The 23,387-nt window shown below is 48.5% G+C and overlaps 1 protein-coding gene across 15 annotated transcripts in view; it reads left to right on the plus strand.

Annotated features, from left to right (window-relative positions):
- The window catches only part of LOC146771006 (stAR-related lipid transfer protein 3-like), a 150,456-nt gene extending 127,307 nt beyond the window's left edge, over positions 1–23,149 (plus strand). For all 15 annotated transcript variants that reach the window (XM_085640362.1, XM_085640368.1, XM_085640364.1 and 12 more), the window contains 5 exons: positions 2,350–2,445; positions 8,530–8,609; positions 12,857–12,961; positions 13,109–13,202; positions 20,643–23,149. In XM_085640362.1, coding sequence (XP_085496488.1) covers positions 2,350–2,445; positions 8,530–8,609; positions 12,857–12,961; positions 13,109–13,202; positions 20,643–20,753 — 486 coding nt within the window. In that variant the 3' untranslated portion in view covers positions 20,754–23,149. The remainder of the gene's footprint in view (positions 1–2,349; positions 2,446–8,529; positions 8,610–12,856; positions 12,962–13,108; positions 13,203–20,642) is intronic.
- The last annotated feature ends 238 nt before the right edge of the window (positions 23,150–23,387 follow it).

Consider the following 23,387-nt stretch of genomic DNA (forward strand, 5'->3'; position numbering starts at 1 on the left):
AATATTGCCCTACAACCAAATGAGCTGTCTCATCAGTCCTACACCTGCCACTGTGTCTGTAAACTTTTTCTAATTCTGTGGAAACTCATTAATGGTGAAGCACTGTAAAGCCCTGCGAGAATTATCTAAGTATTCAATATGTTACTTGTAAAAAAATATAAACATTTTAAACAGACAAAACAAAAATATTAATGAAATATGATATAACATAAGGCAGCCTCACTGATTGGTATGGTTTACTCTCCAGAGAAAGGGTAAGTACTAGCTTCTTAGTTTGTTGTCACTGCTTGTTTGCTACTATCTTTGAAACAACTTAAATCAGGGAAGATTGCCGAAGAGAGTTGTTGAAGGGTCTGTGGAGATCGGAAGACCAGCCTGCCTATGACAAGGAGTTGGACTGTCCCTGCCAGTATGAGTAACCGGATTCACAGAGGGTCGCCAGGGACCAGGCAACTGAGAAGGCCTGCGTAGAGGACATCTTGATGTACTCCGACTGCCCCAGAGCCACAAGGAGTCTTGAGCCAGCTACCCAGGGACAAGCACGATTGCCTCTTAATTGAGGAAGTCGCTTGATGGCCCTCACAATTGAGAATTGAACCGACTTCAGTTTCCTGGCCTGGGGTTCCATGTTAGCTGGAGGAGGTTGTCTTGATTCTGGAACCATTGTAAATGACTTAATAGCTTCTCTGATTTGAGAGATCACGAGTCAAAACCGCAACTAAGAACCATTGGTTCTTGCTGGCCTCTTCGTTATCTGATATGGATGTTACAGCACTTTGGTGCTCCTACCACCAAACAATCTTCACCACGACTAGCTGCAGCTCAAGATAAATTCCCATACTTCTAAAACAGCCATCCGAGGGACTCCTAGTGTTTAGTTGCACGCAAGCCAGCCACTGTCCCCAGCTTAGAGTTCAATGCTTGACTTGCTCCCCATCAATGGGCATGGTGCGGCACCAGCCACTGTCCCCAGCTTAGAGTCCAGTGCTTGGCTTGCTCCCCTTCAATGGGCATGGTGCGTCACCAGCCACTGTCCCCAGCTTAGAGTTCAGTGCTTGACTTGCTCCCCTTCAATGGGCATGGTGCGCCACTTCACTGGACACTACACAAAGTCCTTGAAGAATCTAGAAATCCTTTGTGAAGGGTGGGCACTTGTTTGTTTGGCCTTAGGAGCGTGGAGGATGCACAGCTTGCATCCCTTAAATAGCTTTAACTTGAGTCCAAGTCCTTGAATATTAATAAAAGACATATTGATTACCAATAGTGTAACACTTTCTCTTTCCATCTGAATGTTGCCTCTCAGTGACTTTGCTAAAGAAGCCAGCACTTCTGAACTAACCTTAGAGAAGGTGAAGCGTTTGTCATCACTTACATTCGTCTGCAGGGCTCAGTGTTAAACTGTTTTGGGGCACCGGCACTTAAAGTTTTGTGCTTGTTCTCTAGGCCAGAATGTGGTAGGCACTTCAGGTTTTCATTGTGTTCTATTTTTAAGCTTCTTTGATGTACTAACATGCATTAACCTCCTTTTTTTTCATAAAAGTTAAGAACTGACCAGACCTTAACATTATTAATGGTTGTCTGTGGTGTAAGACTGTTTCTGAGTGTTTAATCTGACACCACCTTTTGAAATAAGTCTTGAATGCAGTCCTTTGAGAGTCAATTGCTGAAAAGGAGCATTTGGTTATCCAGATGTGCACAGATGTTGTGGCATAAGAACACCACTGATAAAGAACATTCATTTCTACAATTAATTCCCTATTGCCTCCAACTGGCATTGAACCCCAAGAAAAGTCTTAAGCTTCTCTCCTGCTCTTGTCCATTCATGACCATACATTCTCAAAGCTCTCGCCCACTTGGGTCAGTTTTCCTCCTTCATTCTGTCTCCCATTCATGATTCTCTTGTTTGTGGTGACTATTTCATTCAAGTCTTCCTCCTCGCCCATTTTTGACTCCCCTCTCTGCAGGTTGATTTCTGTTCATGACTCTCTCCAAGTGTGCCTCTTCTTTCCCCCCCATGTGTGCCTCTTCCTTTCCCCCATGTATGCCTCTTCTTTCCCCCCATGTGTGCCTCTTCCTTTGCCCCATGTATGCCTCTTCCTTTCCCCCATGTATGCCTCTTCCTTTCCCCCATGTATGCCTCTTGCCTGTCCCAGCTCTGCCCTATGCATGCCACTTTTCCCCAAGACTCTAGCCCACTCATGCATCTGTTACTTCTCAAACTCTCACTAATTGCTCTCTTCCTCCACAGGTTCTCTCTTATGCATGCTTGTTCTCCCTTTAAGCTTTGTACCACTTGAAACCTTCTTCTCCTCTAGGCTCTCTCAAATTCATGACTGTATTTCTTCCCAGGCTTTTATGCAGTGTACTGCTGAAGTGATCTACCAAGAGGTTATCCTACAGCCAGAGAAAATGACCCTGTGGAATAAAACCGTCTCTCTATGTCAGGTGTGTAACCCAGGAGTCAGTGCATCACTTCCTTTGTCTATTCCCATTGTGCATACCCTTCAAACCTGTCATCCTACCTGCCCCCGTAGAAATGGGGAAGGAAGGAAGACAATGTTGTACAAATTGCAGAAGGCCCCTAAAATTTCAGTTTTTAGTTGTGTCAGAATACAGTGCGACCAGGGAGAGAATTTGGCTACAGAAGACGCTCGTACACATATTGACATTAAAACTTGTGCCTTTTTCCAGTTTCATATTCAGCTTTGTATTGTCACTGTTCCATGTGGTCACTGATATAGTCAGTCTTCTGAACCTGGTAATCCCAGACCCATCCATGATTCCAGCATGCACCGTACACCTACGGTTCAATTACAGTGAATACATCATATTTCTAGGACACACTGCTGCCTCGTCTTGGTGTGCCTGGCGCTGATGATCCAAGCATGGGCGAGACCCAAAGAGCAGAATAATGATCCATGTAAGTACAGGCCGAAGGCCCAGTCATGATCCATACAAATGTAGAAGAACAGGGGCACAACCATGGTTCTCTTAGGTACCGAAGACCCCATTTAATCTCTGCAAGTACAGGAGCCCAAAGACCCAGCCATGATCCTTTCAGGTATATGGGATCCCTAGACTATGCCTTACTCCCTGCAGGTACATGAGACCCAGCACTGATTCATAATCTTTGCAAGTACAGGAGACCCAGGACACAACCATAACCACTGCAAGTACAGGAGACACTGGGCCCAACTATAACCACTGCAAGTACAGAAGACCCAACCATAACCACTGCAAGTACAGGAGACCGGGGACCCAACCATAACCACTGCAAGTACAGGAGACCCGGGACCCAACCATAACCACTGCAAGTACAGGAGACACAGGGCCCAACCATAACCACTGCAAGTACAGGAGACCCAGGACCCAACCATAACCACTGCAAGTACAGGAGACCCGGGGCCCAACCATAACCACTGCAAGTACAGGAGACCCAAGACCCAACCATAACCACTGCAAGTACAGGAGTCCCAGGACCCAACCATAACCACTACAAGTACAGGAGACCCAGGACCCAACCATAACCACTGCAAGTACAGGAGACTCGGGGCCCAACCATAACCACTGCAAGTACAGGAGACCCAGGACCCAACCATAACCACTGCAAGCACAGGAGACCCAGGACTCAATCCTAACCACTGCAAGTACAGGAGACCCAGGATCCAACCATAACCACTGCAAGTACAGGAGACTCTGGGCCCAACCATAACCACTGCAAGTACAGGAGACCCGGTGCCCAACCATAACCTCTGCAAGTACAGGAGACCCGGGGCCCAACCATAACCACTGCAAGTACAGGAGACCCGTGGCCCAACCATAACCACTGCAAGTACAGGAGACCCGTGGCCCAACCATAACCACTGCAAGTACAGGAGACCCGGGGCCCAACCATAACCACTGCAAGTACAGGAGACTCGGGACCCAACCATAACCACTGCAAGTACAGGAGACCCAGGACCCAACCATAACCACTGCAAGTACAGGAGACCCAGGACCCAACCATAACCACTGCAAGTACAGGAGACTCGGGCCCAACCATAACCACTGCAAGTACAGGAGACTCGGGGCCCAACCATAACCACTGCAAGTACAGGAGACCCAGGACCCAACCATAACCACTGCAAGCACAGGAGACCCAGGACTCAATCCTAACCACTGCAAGTACAGGAGACCCAGGATCCAACTATAACCACTGCAAGTACAGGAGACTCAGGGCCCAACCATAACCACTGCAAGTACAGGAGACCCGGTGCCCAACCATAACCTCTGCAAGTACAACCCGGGGCCCGACCATAACCACTGCAAGTACAGGAGACCCGGGGCCCAACCATAACCACTGCAAGTACAGGAGACCCGGGGCCAACCATAACCACTGCAAGTACAGGAGACCCGGGGCCCAACCATAACCACTGCAAGTACAGGAGACCCGTGGCCCAACCATAACCACTGCAAGTACAGGAGACCCAGGATCCAACCATAACCACTGCAAGTACAGGAGACTCGGGACCCAACCATAACCACTGCAAGTACAGGAGACCCAGGACCCAACCATAACCACTGCAAGTACAGGAGACCCAGGACCCAACCATAACCACTGCAAGTACAGAAGACCCAACCATGGTCCTTGCAATTGCAGGAGATCCAGTGCCCTATCATGACTCCTGCAAGTATAAGAGACCCCTGGTCCAAGCATGATCCTGCAAGGATAGGAGTCCCAGGGACAACCATGATCCTTGCCTGTATGGGACACCCTGGCTTAACCAGTCTGCCTCGTGCAGACACGCTCTGCAGTTCCAGGTAACCCAGGCAATTCTCCGATTGTGCCCTATCAGACATAGGCAATACAGAGCCTAAGTGCCTATTGCTCTAATCTAATGCGTACTCTATAGAGCTATAACTGACATAAGGTAATACAAATGGCCATTGGAATTGATGCCGCAACCGATTTTACCCCCGTAAATAATAGGTCCAGGGAAAGTCTCTCAGTAATGAGACGGAGGTTGAGGATATGTTGGGCCCACGCAGCACTGCGCTCTTTTGAGCTGGCAATCCTCACACTTCTGGTTAACACTTTATATTTGCTATTGGCTTCTCCCAACACACACACAAATGTTATTGGGTTTTTTCCCTCCTTGAAGCATTTATCAAATGGTGGAATGCAAAATGGCGATAGCTCACTTTGTTGCATTTACGAAATCTATCGCATTGCATGTGTACTAGTGTGAGTTTTGAATTGTAAATGGTACTGGCTTTTATTATTATTATTTTTTTTAATCAAGTTAATCTAATGCATTAAAAATGTTAATACCCCAGAACGTGGAGCCGTCATCAAGTGACGGGAAGGAAGCCTTGGTGGTTCCTGGAGGATTGTGGCTGTCGCCTCCTTTCATTGGCTGATCTTGTTATGCCTCAATCAGGGAGAGGCGGCAACGAAGGTTGTTCTAAAAAATGATCTGGACCCCGTTTATGACCAGAGAACCCTTAATCTGATATCCCTCCCCAATGAGGTTGAGCCACCAAGTTAGTATCATGTTAACATGGTGGGGCAAACTGGCCGATGATGAAGTATGCCACTAATAGTGGGAGTGGCCTTTCAGTCCAAATCTATCTCCTTATTTTATTTCAGCCTTTTCTAACACATAGTTTTGTTATTCCAGAAATGAGTACAGGAATATAGGTTATGTTGAAGGCTCCTGGTTTTCACTGATTTTTACATATAAATACAGACGGGAAACTGTTTTTCCTTTGTCTGTATTTATAAATAGAAACGGTAAAAAACGGATCCGGAAACTTGTACTGGGCGGCCATGCTCCAGCCCAGGTTTGCCACTTCCCTCGGTCCGATTTAGATCTGTGGACGCACTCTGCCTGCCGCCAACCCCCTGCTGACCTTTCCTAATCCGTGTCTTTCACCTAATCCTTGTCGGATTCGTGTGTCAGTGTGGGCATAACAGCCCCCCTCAGCCAATGTAAGTGAAAGGGAGGGTGCACATCTATAAGAGGGGGGTGGCCTTTGTAGTGTAAACCTCGCTTTAAGTGGAGAGGTGAGCCTGAGTCACACTTCTCTGCGCCACCTTGAAACTCAGGTTTTGGGCTCTGTATCTGATGCGGGGGTCGTGGTTTAATTCCTTACTGGTGTGAAGGGAGAAATGACAGCTGGATGGGGCTAGTGCAGAGCCCCTCCACCTGCCGAATGCTATGTCCCTCTGTTTATATAATGTTTAAGCTTCTGACATTTCAGAAGCATAAGCGCGCCTTCATTCTAAACCACCAGGGTATCAGAGTGCGCTATTTCGAGATTGAGGTTTTTAGGTGCAGGGGGTGGGAGGCGACGCAGGGTATCTAAGGGGAAGTCCACTAAATACTAAATATCCAGAATGCGGTGCGAGATCGGCCTGTACTCCTGGCATGCAGTGGGTGGCGAACAATTACTGCTGGTTGCTTTCCTCTGAGTGGGATAGGAAACGTATAACTTTTTACAGACACCGATGGTCTATTTTGTCTTTGTTGTTTTGGAACGTTGCACGTTGTAGCTATTACGTGACGTCATTCTCAGTGTTGTACTGAAGCTTGTTTTAAAACCGAAGTATAGGAGCTCCTAGGAAGCACACAACAGTGGATCACAACTTGTCCTATGTCATCGATCCTGCAATAATTACACACGTCATGAAACGTGCAACACGACTAGCGTCGGGCTGCAGAGGGAAACAGCTGATCTGGTCCTCACGAGCACTCTGGCTCTAGGAGCTTGAACATGTGCTTGTACTACAATGGCAAAGTGTTCAGAGGAATGTAATAAGTAACCCTAATTTGGCATATATAGATACATTTATAAATCTATAACAACCGAGTGCAAGAGTGCATTGGCTATTTAAATAAATGTGAAAAAATACTAGCTGCAGCCTCTTCTTTTGCTAGCTATAAAAATAAATGTGTAAAAATACACATAAAATGAACAAAAAATAAATATGGATAAACACAGACGGAAATGTTAAAAAAATAAATACCATAAAACCGGGAGCCGTAGTTATGTTTCATGTGTCGAGGATGTAGGGCAAGCAGGCCTCTGGCTCCCTTATTGTGATTTATTTTATTTTGATAAGTCATTGCCACAGGTTTCCCATATCCCCCAAACTCCAGACAATGCTGTAATATGCCTAATAAAAAAAAGATGGATGGAATTCAAAACCCAGACCTTATGGCTACATGGATAACCGTTCCAGTCCAGACAAAACAAGGTCCCTGCCAATCACATCGTGCCCTTTGTTGAGTGACAGCAGAACTCTGAGACCGAACCCTCAGACATGTCGAGTGCCTGTGAACACACTCCGCGCTTGGACCATTGGATCACATTTGATCTGCTCATTGGGCAGACAGACGGCTGCCAAGGAGTTCTGCAGCTCTCAAATCTTTTTTCTAAAAGGATTTGCGGGACCCGGATATGATTGAAGCTAGACTTGCAGCCTCCTTCCTGCTGCTCAGCAACTTATTGGACAGGTCAGTGCATATTCTATTAATGAGAAATGAGCCAAAACCATAGCCCTTGCTAGTAGATCCCAGTTTTTAACACTGAGCCACAAACACAGAGGTATCTGTTTATCAGAGTTTGGCGTCAGACCGCACAGATCTTCATTTACGGATGTCCGCTCACATGTCAACGCTATTTCTCAGGTGTTGCGTGTAGAGGGTAGGTTTCTTTTCTGGGTGAATCTTCAGTTCCGCCAAATAGCTCCCTACAGCTTTTGCTGAAAAGGAATCTACACCAGACAGACAGCATCATGTGCTGAGAGAAAGGCCCTCTGGTATGAGCCAAGAGGTGATTGATTTCAACCAGCCACCTGCAGAAGGGAACAGACCCAGGGTCTATTGTACACAATAGGTCCTATAGATAGCAGCACTATGAGCCCAATCTAAAAATGGTCATGGCCGCGAGGGAGCTAAATCCCGCCCCTTCTTTCTAAGTGATGAGTGAGCATCTCTTCCTTGCCAAGGGAGCCTCAGTTGAATGAAGTATGTGCCATATGGCCGTACCCAGGGGTGAGGGGTAACGTTTATCATTTTAGGGAGCTACCTCCTTATGACTGATGTGATCGTGCAGGGCACGGCAGAGCCGGGCAGCTTACAGCTGTGCCCACCCAGCCCATGGAATCGAGTTGCACATGTCTGAGCTGGGGACAGGCGGCTCACAGCAGAGAACATGTAGCAGTAGACTGATCATTTACTATAGCAGGGCAGCACACAAACGCCAACCTAGCATTCGATAAGTGATGCCAACTTGTTAAATGGCCTACAACTTAACACAATATTTATGTATTTAAGGGTGGGCCGCTGTGGTGTGTGATAGGATGTTCTAAAGTAGTTTCAACGCAGTTTACTCTGGCAGTGCGTACTGCTAACCGGGGTCAAATCCTCCGGCTGCAAGACCAACGTTTTTGACTTCATGCAGATAGTTATTTGTGTATCGAGTACAGACCTACACGGGTCCCAGCATCCTAAATGTAACCTTTGTTTTGTTTTCTTAATGCAGGTCCTTCAAAGAGTGGATGATAATACACTGGTGACCTATGACGTGGCTTCAGGGGTTGCAGGAGGTGTCGTCTCTCCCAGGCATGTATCTAAATATACTGCCAGGCTTGTGTCTTCTTGTGCACGTATGTCAATGCAATGCAGAATGTCTTTGTACCATGGTCTCTCAATGCTGGAGGTGTTTTGACACAAGTCCCGTAATAGGTTTCTGTGCCATCTGAGTGGCGTGTCTTCAACAATTCCATTCAAGTGGGTTACCAGATTGGCACTGGACAATCTAGTATTCCCAAAGTATTCATTTACTCCTCCTCCTCCTATACCTTTATTATTGATGAATATACAGCTCTCCAGGTTCATCTTCATTGCGTTGAACACACTGAGTACAGGTCATTATTTGTATTCTTTACCAGAAGCATCAATGCGGGGTGCAGCAACCTGTCTGTTATCCGCTGTAGAGGGGCATAATCATTCAAGTGACTCAGTTGAACAGCCAGGTCTTGAGTGCTCGCCAGAAGTCCAGTAAGTGGGTGGAGGTCCGGAGCTGCAGAGGGAGGTCCTTCAATGTTTTTGCTGCGAGGTAGGTTGAGCGTCCTCCACTGTTGCTTTGGTGGCTACAGGCAGTGTGGGCGGGTGAGAGGGAGGCAGAGCGTAGTTGTCTGGTAGGGTGGTGGAAGTTCAGGCGAGGGTTGATGTAGGCTTGTCCTTGATTGTGCAATCTTTTGTAGACTTGGATCATCAGCTTGAATTGGCATCTCTTCTGCATGCGGAGCCTGTAGAATTTTCTACGGTGGGGGGGGTCATGTGGGTCCATTTGTGGAGGTCAAGGATGAGTCTTGCAGCGGAGTTCTGTATGGTCTGGAGTACCTGCACAAGGTGTTTGGTGTTCCTAGCGTACAGTGCGTTGCCATAGTCTAATCAGGTGGAGATTAGGGCCCGAGTGACCGTATGCCTGGTGTTCAGGGAGAGCCATTTGAAGACTTTTCGAAACATGTGAAGTGTGTGAAAGCAGGCGGTAACAACTTTGTTGATCTGGGACTTCATGACCAGTTTGCTCTCCAGGATTATATGGAGGTTTCTGGCGTGGTCGGTCGGTTTGGGTGATGGTCCTAGTTCTGAGGGCCACCAGGAGTCATTCCAAGGGTTGGTGTTGCCGAAGATCATCACTTCCATTTTATCCCTCTACAACTGGCGTGATGCTTACAGATTCTGATGTGAGTTCGGAGGCTGGATATCAGCGAGATCTGCCACATCCATTTAATGGGTTTTATACTGTTAAAACCTAAGCAGGCTGCAAGTTTGTTCCAACTCTGTAAGTCTTGTATTTCTTGACGGTGTCTAGGCTTGCCCAATCGTTTTTGTCTAAGCATATATACGATTCACCAACAATTTGTCATTGGTGCTCACTTGAAGAAGACCGCATTCAAAGATGGCAGTGTCCAATACTGTGTTTAAAATGTCTCCTAAGGATCACCCCTTCATCGTAATCCAAAATCTCCCTGTTCATTTAGCAGTTGACACAGCAACCATCTCCCTTTTCCCAATTTTTAACGAGGTTGAAATGTGAGAGAATCAAGAAAAGACAATGATCCAGAATACTTCTCTTTCCCGAAGACTAATTATGTCTTGTTTATCCGGTTATAACCTTGAAAACATACTTGTTCAGCATTGACTACATTGAAGAACGGCTTCCTTCTGAGACCATTTGTCTTCTGGACTTCAGCAGCCAAGGAGTCTGCGTTGCAGCAGCTGGAGATCAACAGAGACCTGACGGGCAGAGCTGTGAATGGCTGACTACACTCAGGGACGCCTGGCTCAAGACATACACATTAAGGCCTAAGGCGTGGAGGTGCTTTTTGATGGCCAGACCTTTATATGCACCTCCGACTGATGAAGTTCTTGAAGTGTGGAATGGCTATTAACTCCTGAATCCCACAGTACATTCGCTGCAAGCTAGCAAAAGTCGGTTGATCAACATTCACACGCGTTTTTATGATCTCCGCAATACAGCCTTCACAAAGCTCTGTACTTAGCCTCCACTGGCACAAACGGCATCGACAACAGACTCCACCCAGCTCTACGGGGCCGCACACTGCCATGGGCGAATTACTCATTGTTTGTGTCCGTCCAAGAAATAATCTACTAAAGTAAGATCCTTTGTTCCCTTTTTCAGGGAAAACTTATTCTAGATCTCCGACATCCTAGCCATTTCTGAACTGACCCGAAGAGAGATCGCTTCATTCCGTGTGTCCGCCGACTGTTAACTATACAAGTGGGTGATTCACCTTTCGTGCAGAGTTTCGTCTTGAGGGTTAAAGCAGTGTTTAAGCGGAGAGCCTGGGCTGGGGTGTCCTCTAGTAGATCCGTTTGCGACAAAGGACAGTCATCAAGATTTTCCCTTCTCTTGTACGGAAACAGGAGAGAATTCCATACGAGGGTTGTCTTTAACTGAATTATTGGGTGAGGTGAATTCCATTATGCCTTTCATTATATTCCTTTGGTTCACGAGTATTTTAAAGTCAACGCCTCAGACAACTTGGACATGGTCCTCATAGCTTCATTCAGCTGCAACTGCAAGAATCATGGGAGGTTGTACGATGATTGCGGAATTTTTATCTGCATGCTACTCAGCCCACATAACCACTCACCGTGAAACCGTCCTTAGGACTAGGGGTGGGTGGAATTTGCGAAATCCACTTTCGCAAATTATCGCGAAAATGTAAAAAATTATCGCAAACACGCGGAAATATCGCGAAGATGCGGAAGTTTTTTTCCCGCATGTTCGCGAGATTTTCTCCATGGTTGCGGCTCGCCAACTTACCCATGTGGTTGCTCGCGGGCGCAGCCATCTTGTTTTCAGTTGTCTCGCGGTGCATGATCGCGAGAAGAAAGACGTGATCGCGCGACGCATGACGTCACTGCGGGCGCGAACTGTCGCGAGACAGCGCAAAAGGCTAAAAACAATACAACATCTCATGGAGAACGCGACCGGATCAAGAAAACTTGTCGGCGAACGCAGGGATTCAGGTAAGGCGATCGCGCGCGAATGTATTATTTTACAGCGCGAGCAAGAAACAAATTATCGCCAAGCTGCGGAATGCAGAAATTTTGACATTTTCGCGCTCTCCGCGGAACGCGAAAACGTAAAATTATCGCAATTTCCACGAACGGAACGAAATTTTCGCCCAGGCCTACTTAGGACAAATCTATTTCTTGTATTAAACATCAAATAAATCCAGTCTGCAGCTTTAATCATCTTGTACTTTGGAACAAGCAGGTTAGTTTGCCCATTCATTTAAGGTATTTGCAAACCGAGGTGGATGTCAGGTTGGGCGTAAGGGGCCGGTGCAAGTCGATGGTACTATGGGGAGGCTAGAGAGTTTGAGAAACTGGCTGTTTCACTGAAATGAAATGTTGAAGGTGGTTTCTGTCGCTTAGATAGTTTAATTGATGGGGTTCCTCATGGCTCATCTCTGTGCATACCCTGTTTAATCTATATCTTGCCTTCTTTGACATTTTCAAGTGTAGATGTTGTCCAATGCTATGCTAGTGATGGACACCCTTGTGTGTGCTGTGTTCTTGGACCCCCCACACCAGATATAGATCATGCGCATTTACTTGCAGGCGTTCAGCCGTCCATAACCGTTATCTTCAACTTAGCAACTCCAAATAGGATGCTTATATTTGCCCACAAAGGCAGACCTCAAGCAGCCATACCAACTCAGAAAATCTTTGGTATGGACTTGCAGCCTACAAATAGAGTTCAAAAGCAGAGCTTCTCTTACGCCAGAGGCCAGCTCAGTAGCAGCGTACTGCTAGTTTCAGTTTATGAAATGACATGCAAGCTTTCTGCTTCTTTCTGGGGAAAGAAACACAGGCTTTAGTTGACTGTGCAGCAATAAATCCCTCTTTGGACTCCTGCACTTCCCTCTATTGCACAATACCTAAAACTTTGCCAAGTCCTCCAATTCTGAGCTGTATCTGGCTTACATACAAAGGTTCGCATAATTGATACAGAAAAGTAAATATCTTTTCACAGTCCTGATTACCCGTCGGTTCTTGGAGTGGATTTCCTGTTCAGCAGACAATTGCCTGGGAAGACGCTTCTGCTGGACAGGAAGCTCTTCTCTACACTGACCATTTTCAGGAAAAACTTCAGAGTAATATTGTTTGGCTAGACAGTGCTTCCAACCAGCGCCAAGAGACCTAGCAAGTAGTGTCCACATCATAAGTGCAGTCAGTCATTTAGCTTCGCCCTCTACTTTGTTGAACTAATTGATTTCCTGCACCCTGCTCTGGTCATTTAGTCTATGCTGCTTTTCCTTATTTAGGGATTTTGTGAATGTTCGCCGGATTGAGAGACGAAAGGATCGCTATATTTCCTCAGGGATGTCTGTCTCTCATGCAGCCAGGCCTCCACATCCCAAATACGTGCGGTAAGCATTTTTCTCAATCTTGTGGGTGGGATATTTCTTCAGAATTTGAAGTGTGTGTGGGCACATGCAAGTGTACACACAACCACTGGACGTCTTCATGTAGCTTCTTACCATTGTGCATGTTCATTCATGTCCTCTTTCTGTCAGTGGAGAAAACGGTCCTGGTGCTTTTGTGGTCTTGAAGTCTTCCCGGAATCCAACAGTGTGTACAGTCATCTGGGTCCTCAACACTGACCTCAAGGTAATTTGGATAGTTCATGCCCTTCATTAACCTCCTACACCGTGGGATATCACCCCTGCTCTGGCTTTTACTCTTTCCCCCTCACCCAGAATCTAGCTCCTGCTTCTGCAGCCGCCACTCGCCTCCATGCTCCTCTTCCGCCTTCATTCCCCTTGCATGTCCCCCACCATCTCTATTCGACTGTCTGTTCAGGCTTCCATCACCACTTCCTTCTCCAGCCTCTACCTGGGACTACATCTTTCATCATCCTCTGCCAACCTGCAGTCTCCATGTTCTGCCTCCACTCCCCTGGCCCCATCCACTTTCACCCTTCTCCATCCTCCACTGATCTCCTGCACATTCTATGGCAAGGTGTCCACTTTGCTCATGCTCCTTCTTCATCCCCCACTTAGTTCTGCACCCCACTACAATATTATTACTGTTATCTGGCACTGCTCATGACGCATCCACCCTGTACATCAGTGCAGCTTGCCTCCCTCCTTGTCTCAATGCTGAATTTGCCTGGTACGTTGACTTAGCCCTCTCTAGTCTTTGCTGCATTTAGTTGGTGCAAGACTCCTATTCAATGTCATCACGAGCTGTGCATGAGTTTGACCAGGTCAACTAATACCACTCTTCTGCAACCCACTGTTTACTTCTAAATACTCCGCGTGGAGTGGGAACTGACAGGCATATCTGTGCTCCCTGATCACAGTGGAAGATCAGATTCTCAGAGTTAAAGTTGATAATCTAATTCACTCCCATGTGAGGATCACAATACAAAATATCTGTTCCTGTCTAGAGAGCGCATCGGCTGTCCGTCCTTTTGCTCCCAGTGACAAAAGTGTGGTGGATGCCCACCCGCCCAGAAACGAAACATCAAATCAGTCCTAATTCCTGCATTACAGTGATACCTGACGTATGAGAAACAATCTACCCAGAGAGCTCTTCGGCATAACGAGAAGTCTGGAGATTCAGACTAGGCTCAAGGGCAGTTCATAATGTGAATAATAAACTGGAATGTATGGGTTCTTTGCATTTTATTTCTATCCAGCACAATCAACTCCTTACACGACGACATCCTGTTAAATAACTGCACAGGTTGTGCAAAATTTAAATGTTTTCACACGGAGAGGGGAGACATGACTTACCCCCTTGGTAATGCACATTTGCAGACAGTCTCCTCGTGGGATTGGACATGCATGTGTTTTATGTCACAGATTAACACACCCAAGGTCATCGCTTGATGAAAGCAGCTAATTTCATCCCAAACCGGCAAAATTAGAGGTAGAGACGTCACGGGAATAAATAGCTCGCTTTGAGGGCGCCTTTTTGGAGCTGCTAAATCGCCGATTCCAATTCCAAGGTGGAAATAGACTCCAGCCAGGTGCATCGAAATACATAACGGAACGAGGGCCCGTTCTGCCGCCTCGTGGCTTTTACGCCTTGATTATTAGTTCCAATATCTTGAGCGGGAGCGCATCGCCGAGTTCAGAGAGCTCGCATTCGGTGCATAAACCCCGAAGTGAGCCTTCTTACCTCGGCCTGAAAGTCACCATTCCCCATAGTACGGGCCACGCAGCCCCTATGCCGGCCGCGCCGTGCCACCCCGACTGCTACCGAGCCACCCCGAGACGCACCCACGGACCTTTCACCTGCCAAGCCTGCAAGTTCACCTGCCTCCGGACCTGCACTGCACCCACCAAACCCAGCACCAGCAACAACCACCTCAAGTGTATCCTGCTCAACACCCGCTCCGTCCACAGGCACGCCGTCGAACTCTGGAACCTCCTGGACACAACTTCACCAGACGTCGCCTTCCTCACAGAGACCTGGATGAACGCCTCCTCAGCCCCCGACATCGCCATAGCCGGCCGGCTACAAGATCACATGGAGGGACCGCGTCAACCAAACCGGAGGAGGCATCGCCATCGTCCACAAAAACACCCTCCGCATCACGACCAACTCCGACAACAGCCTCACCGACGCCGAACACCTCCACTTCCAGATACACACTGACCCCAAGACCACCCTCAGAGGCACCCTCATCTACAGACCCCCGGGACCACGCACACAATTCAGCGAAGCAATCGCAGACTTCGTCAGCACGCACGCACTCACCTCATCGGACTACATCCTCCTTGGAGACCTCAACTTCCACTTGGAAAACGACAAGGACCACAACACCGCCGCCCTGCTGGACAACCTCGCCAACCTCGGACTCAAGCAACTGGTCAACACACCCACCCACTACGCCGGCCACACGCTTGACCCCATCTTCTCCTCCAGCAAGCACATCTCCTTCAGCCACTCCACCGGACTACACTGGACAGACCACAGCTGCGTCCACTTCACCTTCAGGAGAACAACGCTCCACCACCACCCGCAACAGGCCACCCGCAGAAGCTGGAGCAAGATCACCTCCGACCAGCTCACCACCGCCCTCAGCCGGAACCCACCCACCAACACAACGGACCCCAACGAAGCAGCCCGCAACCTCGCACAGTGGCTCACCAGCTGCGCCGATGACCTCGCACCACTGAGGAATCCTCCCGGCAGCAGGAGAACCCAGTGGTTCACCGACGACCTCAAGAACTCCAAGAAAACCTGCCGCACCCTCGAGAAAACCTGGCGCCACAACCCGACAGCAGACAACATGACAGCCCTCAAGGACGCCACCCGCAAACACCACCAGCTGATCCGCACCACCAAAAGGACGTCATTCAAAGAACGGCTGGACAACAACTCCCTCAACAGCAAGGAACTCTTCAGCGTCGTTAAAGAGCTCTCCAACCCCAGCGCCTGCAACAACGACATCACACCCTCGCAAAACCTCTGCGACTCACTCGCCACTTTTTTCCACCAGAAGATCGCAGACATACACAACAGCTTCGGCGCCCAGACCACACACCCAACCACTGAAGCAACGCCCCCCACTACCACCATCGGCACCTGGACCCCCGTCAGCACCGAAGACACCACCAGCTTGATGAACACCATCCACTCCGGATCCCCTACCGACCCCTGCCCACACCACATCTTCAACAAAGCCAACTCCAGCATCGCACCCCATCTCTGGGACGTCATCAACAGCTCCTTCGCTTCCGCCACCTTCCCGGAGAGCTGGAAACATGCCGAGATCAGCACCCTCCTGAAGAAACCCACCGCGGACCCCACGGACCTCAAGAACTTCCGTCCCATCTCGCACCTCCCCTTTCCTGCCAAAGTCATCGAGAAGACCGTCAACAAACAACTCTCCGCCTTCCTCGAGACGAACAGCTACCTCGACCCCTCACAGTCCGGCTTCCGAGCAAACCACAGCGCCGAGACCGCCCTCATCGCTGCCACCGACGACATCAGGTCCATGCTCGACAACGGGGAAACAGCGTCCCTCATCCCCCTGGACCTCTCGGCAGCCTTCGACACGGTATCGCACCGCACACTGATACAGCGACTCAGCAACTCCGGCATCCAAGGAGCGGCCCTAGAGTGGATCATCTCGTTCCTCACCGGAAGAACCCAGAGAGTCCGCCTCCCACCATTCTGTTCCGAGGCCACCGAAGTCATCTGCGGCGTCCCACAAGGCTCCTCACTCAGCGCCACCCTTTTCAACATCTACATGAGCCCTCTCGCAGCCATCGCATGTCAACACAACCTCAACATCATCTCCTACGCCGACGACACCCAGCTGATCCTCTCCCTCACCAACGACCCCGCCTCCGCCAGATCCAGCCTCCAGGAGGGCATGAAAGACGTCGCGAAATGTATGAAGCTCAGCCGTCTGAAACTGAACTCAGACAAGACGGAAGTCCTCATCCTGGGACCATCCCCCTCCGCCTGGGACGACTCCTGGTGGCCCCCGGCACTGGGCACCGCACCCAAGCCTACGGACCACGCACGCAACCTGGGCGTCATCCTGGACTCCTCCCTCACGATGACCAAGCAAGTCAACGCCGTCTCATCAACTTGCTTCAACACCCTGCGCATGCTCCGTAAGATCTTCCGATGGATCCCCACCGAAACCAGGAAGACAGTCACCCAGGCCCTCGTCACCAGCCGCCTGGACTACGGGAACACCCTCTACGCCGGAACCACTGCCAAACTTCAGAAAAGACTCCAACGCATACAGAACGCGTCAGCACGTCTCATCCTGGACGTCCCCCGCCACAGCCACATCTCCGCCCATCTGAGAGACCTGCACTGGCTCCCCGTCAACAAGAGGATCACGTTCAGACTCCTCACCCACGCACACAAGGCCCTCCACGACATGGGCCCGAAGTACCTCAACAGCCGCCTCACGTTCCACACACCCACCCGCCAGCTCCGCTCCGCCAGCCTCGCCCTCGCCTCCGTTCCACGCATTCGCAAGACCACCGCCGGGGGAAGGTCCTTCTCCTACCTGGCAGCCAAAATGTGGAACTCCCTCCCAACCCACCTATGGCTGACCCAGATCCATCTCTCAACTCAAGACCTCGCTGTTCGAGCAGTAGCGACCCCCCCCCCAGCACCTTGAGACCCTTGCGGGTGAGTAGCGCGCAATACAAATTCGCTGATTGATTGATTGATTCATCTGCACGGAAACGTCCGACAGAGTTACACAGCGTCACACAGGGGCTGTACACTCTACTGGCCGCTGAGAATGTCAGTTCGGTTTCACAGTGCGGTTCTTTCGGTCTTGTTAGCTAATAACTGCACACGTGGAGCGCAGTTTATTATCAGTGCAGCTCACCGCGTCCGGGTCAGATCTGGAATGGGTGTTGCAGTCAGGACTCGGCTTCCCAGAGCACGCCTAGCATTGTTTGCCTGTCGCCTGCCAATGAATGCACACTTTCTTTTTAGGTCTCGCATGGCGTTGCATCACAAAGCGCTGCTAGCGTCGGCGAGATTTATTGTGAATGAGGAATTTCAGAAAAGGACTTTAAGCCCCGCCCCTCATTTCCATTGGCTGGCGTCACCGTTTATGCTAAACGGTGGCCTGCCATTGAGGGTTTTTGGATGACGTCCTTTCGCCTCTGAGCCGGACTGGGTCGCCTGCTTTGCAACTGTCGCAAAGCACTTTCTTATCTTTATGGGGCCATGTGTTTCTAATTGGAAACACATGGCCCCATAAAGACAAGAGATCCCCATGCTCCGGCTGCAGCGTGGTTCTCTTTCACTTTTGGTACCGCGCTTGTTACTTGTGCAATGGCGATAGCTTGTTTTATTGGCTGGCTTGCCTTAGAAACTAAACACGAGCTTATTGGTTGGGAAAATACTTTACAGTACCTCATTGGCTCTATGAGCTCGGAAAGTACACGTGCCCCCGTGGCGCTGTCTTGAGCAGCTGCACATCTCGCCGTCTGTCAGTAGGCGACTCTAATAACAATAGCACAGATATAATGATTTTTCAATGGGAGAGTAACTCCACTCCATTTCAATGAGCCGGTGCCCCTGGCAGGCGGAAGTTTCCCATTGCATGGTTGCACGGGATTGGTGGTAGCATGTCAACTGTTCCCTAAGGCGGGCTGAAGTCTGAGCATCGACTCCGCACCAAGGAACCTGCTGCGGGGTGTTCTGCTGGGAAGAGCCACCCGGTCTGTACTTGTGTTATGAGTGCGTCACTTCCTGCGGTCCCCTTCTGACTATCCCTCTCTCCTGCTGCTCCGGAGCAGCGTGGCTTTCAGCCCGGGCCTAGGCCCCACCCTCTGCCACGGTTGCCGAGAATCCCTTCTTTGCGCAGGGCTCAGGCTGATCTCCGCGGTTCCTGCTTGGATGACAAATCTGGCTCGCCCGCAACTCTCACCTCGGGCCTGCACCTCCTCCCGGGGGCCATAAGATTGAGGTGAGTGCTGTTTTACCTATAGAGGGCCACTGTAGTTGCCCATCGCTTCACAAAGGCAGGGCTGAACTCCGCATCGACTGCTTGCTGTTCCTGTTGTGCTCCCTAGTGGCGCACCCACCTCCACCTGTCTACTTCGCCCGGCTGCTCTTGTACTTTCTTCCCACCAATTCTTTGGTTATGCGTTTTTGTGTTGCTGTTGCCCTTTGACAGATGATCTGCTCCGCAGGGGTTGTGATTGGACTGCCTCTTGTCCTACTGCTTCTGTGTGCTAGCTCCTCACTGATTTCTTCGCCTCCTGTGGTAGGGCTATGCGGATGCTATGGTCCTCACACACTGCCCTGGTGTGTTGCTGAGATGCTAAAGACTTCGTGCACACTGCTCTGCAGTGGTGGTGCTGGGCTTTATTAGTGCTCATGGAGGCTAATCTGGTCTGGGTCTCTACATCAACCCATCCCTGGAGGAGGGAAAATGGGTTGGACTTTAGACCGTTCCAGACCCACCTTCCATCTGAGGTAACAGCATGTGGACTCACTCTGCCCCCACTACTCCGCAGGTGCGGTCCTGGGCTCCACACCCATCATTGTGTGGGCATGTTATTGAACTCTAATCTGCACTCTACACAGCCAAGTATGCTAGCTATCAGGCAGTTTCCGATTAAACTCCTCGACTGCCTTATTAAAATGTGTGTGTTGCCAGGTCGCTCTCATGACGCGTATACATCATGCGCACGAGCCACAAATGTCAATGGACATGTCTTGCTAATGTTTGACAAGTCAAAGGGTTTATGCTTATTCAGTGGACTGGGGGTCATGAGTGGTGCATCGTTTAATACAGCCCATTGACGAATACACTGATAAAGATGGGGCATTGACACCCATGCTTTTGAAAATGGTTTAATTTGTGAACGCTCTCATGCTTTCTCCAACTAAAATGTATATCTTGAAGAAAAAAAAACTTAAGTAAATACTTCTATGTCGGGGGAGTTTATATTGTGGGGAATACCGACCCATATTTCCTAGGTCTGTGCTTTTTCATTAAATAAAGCTTAAGTTCCAATTGCAGCCTTTAAAGCACTAATATACTTTTGGAAGACCTTGAAGCTCCCCCCTTTACATATTGTAAATGGCGTGCACAGAATTTGAAACACTTGATTTGTGCTACACAATTAAAAGCTGTTATTCAAATACTGTCTGGTATTTCGTGCAGTCTGTGTCAGCCGAATGATCTGTTCACCTGTCCTAAACAAGTATTAAAAATGCAATAGGTCTCGCCTTTAATTAAGTTAAAGCCATTTGCTTTGCTATATAATACCATTAGCAAAGCAAATGGCTTTAACTTAATCAAAGGCGAGACCTGTTGCATTTTCAATGTTTGTTTTTTATGTAGCCTGACAGCTATGTACAGCATTTCTTCTCAAAATGCTCTCCTAAAGTCGTCAAACAAATACAACTGCATCCCCATCTGAATGTTCACATTGCTCCCTCTGCTTTGTTCCAGTCCGTTTTGCTGTGTTTGTCCCAGCTGTATGCTTTAGCAAATGTTTTTGTGGTCCCATAGCTGCCTACAGTAATTGCTGTTGTGACTGTATTTGAGTCTGGTCATTTCTCTACTGCTGATCAACATATTTCATTCTCTTATAGGGCCGCCTGCCCAAATATCTCATCAGTCAAAGCCTTGCAGCGACCATGTTCGAGTTCATCTTTCACCTTCGCAAGCGTGTCTTGGAGGTTACCAACAATGGTGTGCCTTAATGACGGTTCTAGACGAGAGACCTTCCGTTCCTGTATCCCCTGCATCCATACCTTGCTGCTTGTCTTCCTTCGTCAGTCTCCTACCTGCTCAAGGCCTCCTTGTCGGGACTCCTCTGTGGTGCTCCGGAAGAGCTTGACAGTACATCCAGAAAGCAGCTACTGACCAGGATTCAGAGTGCTTGAACTGGCGATAGGTGCAGTCCTTGCAGCTTTTAGGATGTGACAAACATTTAGGAGCAGACATGAAGCTTTCTGGCATTCCTGGGGACCGAAGTCTCAACGCATTTAATGCCTGGTGCAGGAGTTCCTAACGTGTTCCTTTGAAAGACACTAACTGTGCACCTCTGAAAGAGCCTTTGCATTCCCCAAAGCATCCGTCTCAGTCCACACCTCTCCGTCCACAGGGTGCCATACACTAGCATGTGTAGTTCCTCTGCTGCTCTTACGCTTGAGAGAGACCCTCTGTCCAAAGCCTGCGGTTCAGCACGTATGAAGGTGCTCTTCCTTCTCGCCTTGACTTTTGGTGTTTCAGGAATGGCTGGTTGTTTCTTAAGTTTTTTTTTTGTATCGGGGTATGCTTGCCTTGGTTTTGAGAATAACCCCACTTGCTCATAAGAGTGGAGCCCTAAGGGGCTGTTATGATGCTGTGATTAACACAGGGTCTGCTCCAGGTTGTTCCTTTACATGCAGCAGTTGAGAGGTCTTTGAAGAGGTTTGTTCCAGGGCTGCAGTAATCTGAACAAAATCTTCTGCTGTGGCAGGACCATGTAATCCCATCCCTTATATGTTTGTACTGAAATTGCCCCTCCCTTGCTAGTACTGCAATTATTGTGGAGGCTTCCTACAGGTACAGAACAAGGCCCAGGATTATGAACACTTTGAATTGTGGTGAACAGTCAGTATGGCTATTGAACATGTAAATGTGATTATTGAGTCACCATTGAGCCAGATCTGTTTAAATCAGAAAAAGGTGACTAGTTACGATGATCATTGGCTGCAGACTGTCATCTAATGGCTCTGGGGTGCAGAGTTCAAGCTGGGTGGATCTCTGGCCACAGACCAGTCACCCCATCAGTGGCTCCACACCTTCATGAGAAACTGTCCTAGCATCCTGGATGAAAGGACCAGTAAGTGCAATGGGAACTCAGTTTTGCAAAGACCTGTTTTGACTTATTTATTGGTCTGGAATGCCTCTTGTTGGTTTAAGATCACACACACTTGCCAGTGTGTGTTGCCCTTCTTCATGCCCCGGCTACCTTTTGTGTTTATTTTCTCTCACTCTGCATACCTCCCCAAAGTGGCTGCAACTGGCAGTTCCGGTGCTGTTCCTTTTTCCATCATGCACCCTAGTGTGTGGGAGGCGGGCCTAAGCGAGGTCTTCTGCCATTTGTTAGGATCACCATGTTCCTCTACTTGTAGGGAGACCTCCAGTGAAGGTCCACTCGGCGAGTGGCTTTAGCGCTTGTACTGCATTTGTCTATTATCACTGTTTTCTGTTCATGTGGTTCTGTGACTGATCATCGCAGCCGCTGCTAATGGACTTTGTGGGCCTTAAAAGAAATGTATGATATACGAGAGAGGCAGGGGAGCAGGAGGGCATGTTGAATAAGGCTTTTTCGTCTCTAGAAGGGGTAGGGTGTTGATACAGGGTTGAGAATGCCTTACACAAAGCCACAGTATTAACCACCTTCAACCTTAGTCACAAATTGGAAGAGGGTGAAGGGGATCACTTCATTAAGCCTGGATTGTTTTCTTTTAATTTGTGATTTAGGATCCCAGCTGCCCCTTAGGTTTCTGTCCTACTGGGGTCATGAGATGTGGAATGCAAGGCATATGTGCCGCAACCATCTTTTCTCTGTTTTTGATTGTGTATGATGTCTTATCCTCTAATGTGAATTGGAGCATCCTTGAGGGCTCCAAGAATATTGATGGAAGCAAGGTTTATTTTACTGTGCTGTGCCCCAGACCATCCTGCAGATGATGATTGAGAGACAGCAGGCACAGCGTTCTTTTAACGAGGTTCACAGGACTGCGCTTTTGGGGTTTGACTGACTCTTTCAATCTGAAGAAACCTGTGGGAGCTTTGTTTGGTCACCCAAGTTTACAAGCTTAATGTTGTCAACAATCGCACCCGGATTTAACATATCACCTTTGACATTGTTTTAACTTAAACCTTTCAATTTTTTAACACATATTTGGATTAACCGGACTTTTTGGGGATTCAAAAGTCTTTTACTTTGATGTTTTTGCACTTTTATTTTTGCACTCATTTACCATCCAGCTCTTGACACCATCCTTTGGATTTCGTTAAAAATCCTTTGATCATTGATAATTCATCATCTTCCTTTGAAACTTTGTGCCCATATCGAAGATATATTAAAAAACCTTTACAAAAACGAGAATTTTGCATTTGTTTTTTTAATACTAACTCAGAGCACACCTTTGCCCATTTAGTCTGCTTATTTTCCTACTGTACTGCAGGCTCTCCTTGTTCTCAGTTTACACCTCTCTTCCCCCACTGTGTCATTCATGTCTTTGTGCTATCTTCTTCCCGACACCTGAACGGAGGCAGATGGATCCTGCCAAAGATTCTCTTAGATGTGCCGGTGATCCTCTAAAGCTGGGATCGGCCTG

Source organism: Triturus cristatus, unplaced genomic scaffold (assembly GCF_964204655.1).
Source record: "Triturus cristatus unplaced genomic scaffold, aTriCri1.1 SCAFFOLD_354, whole genome shotgun sequence".
NCBI classification, from domain to species: Eukaryota; Metazoa; Chordata; class Amphibia; order Caudata; family Salamandridae; genus Triturus; species Triturus cristatus.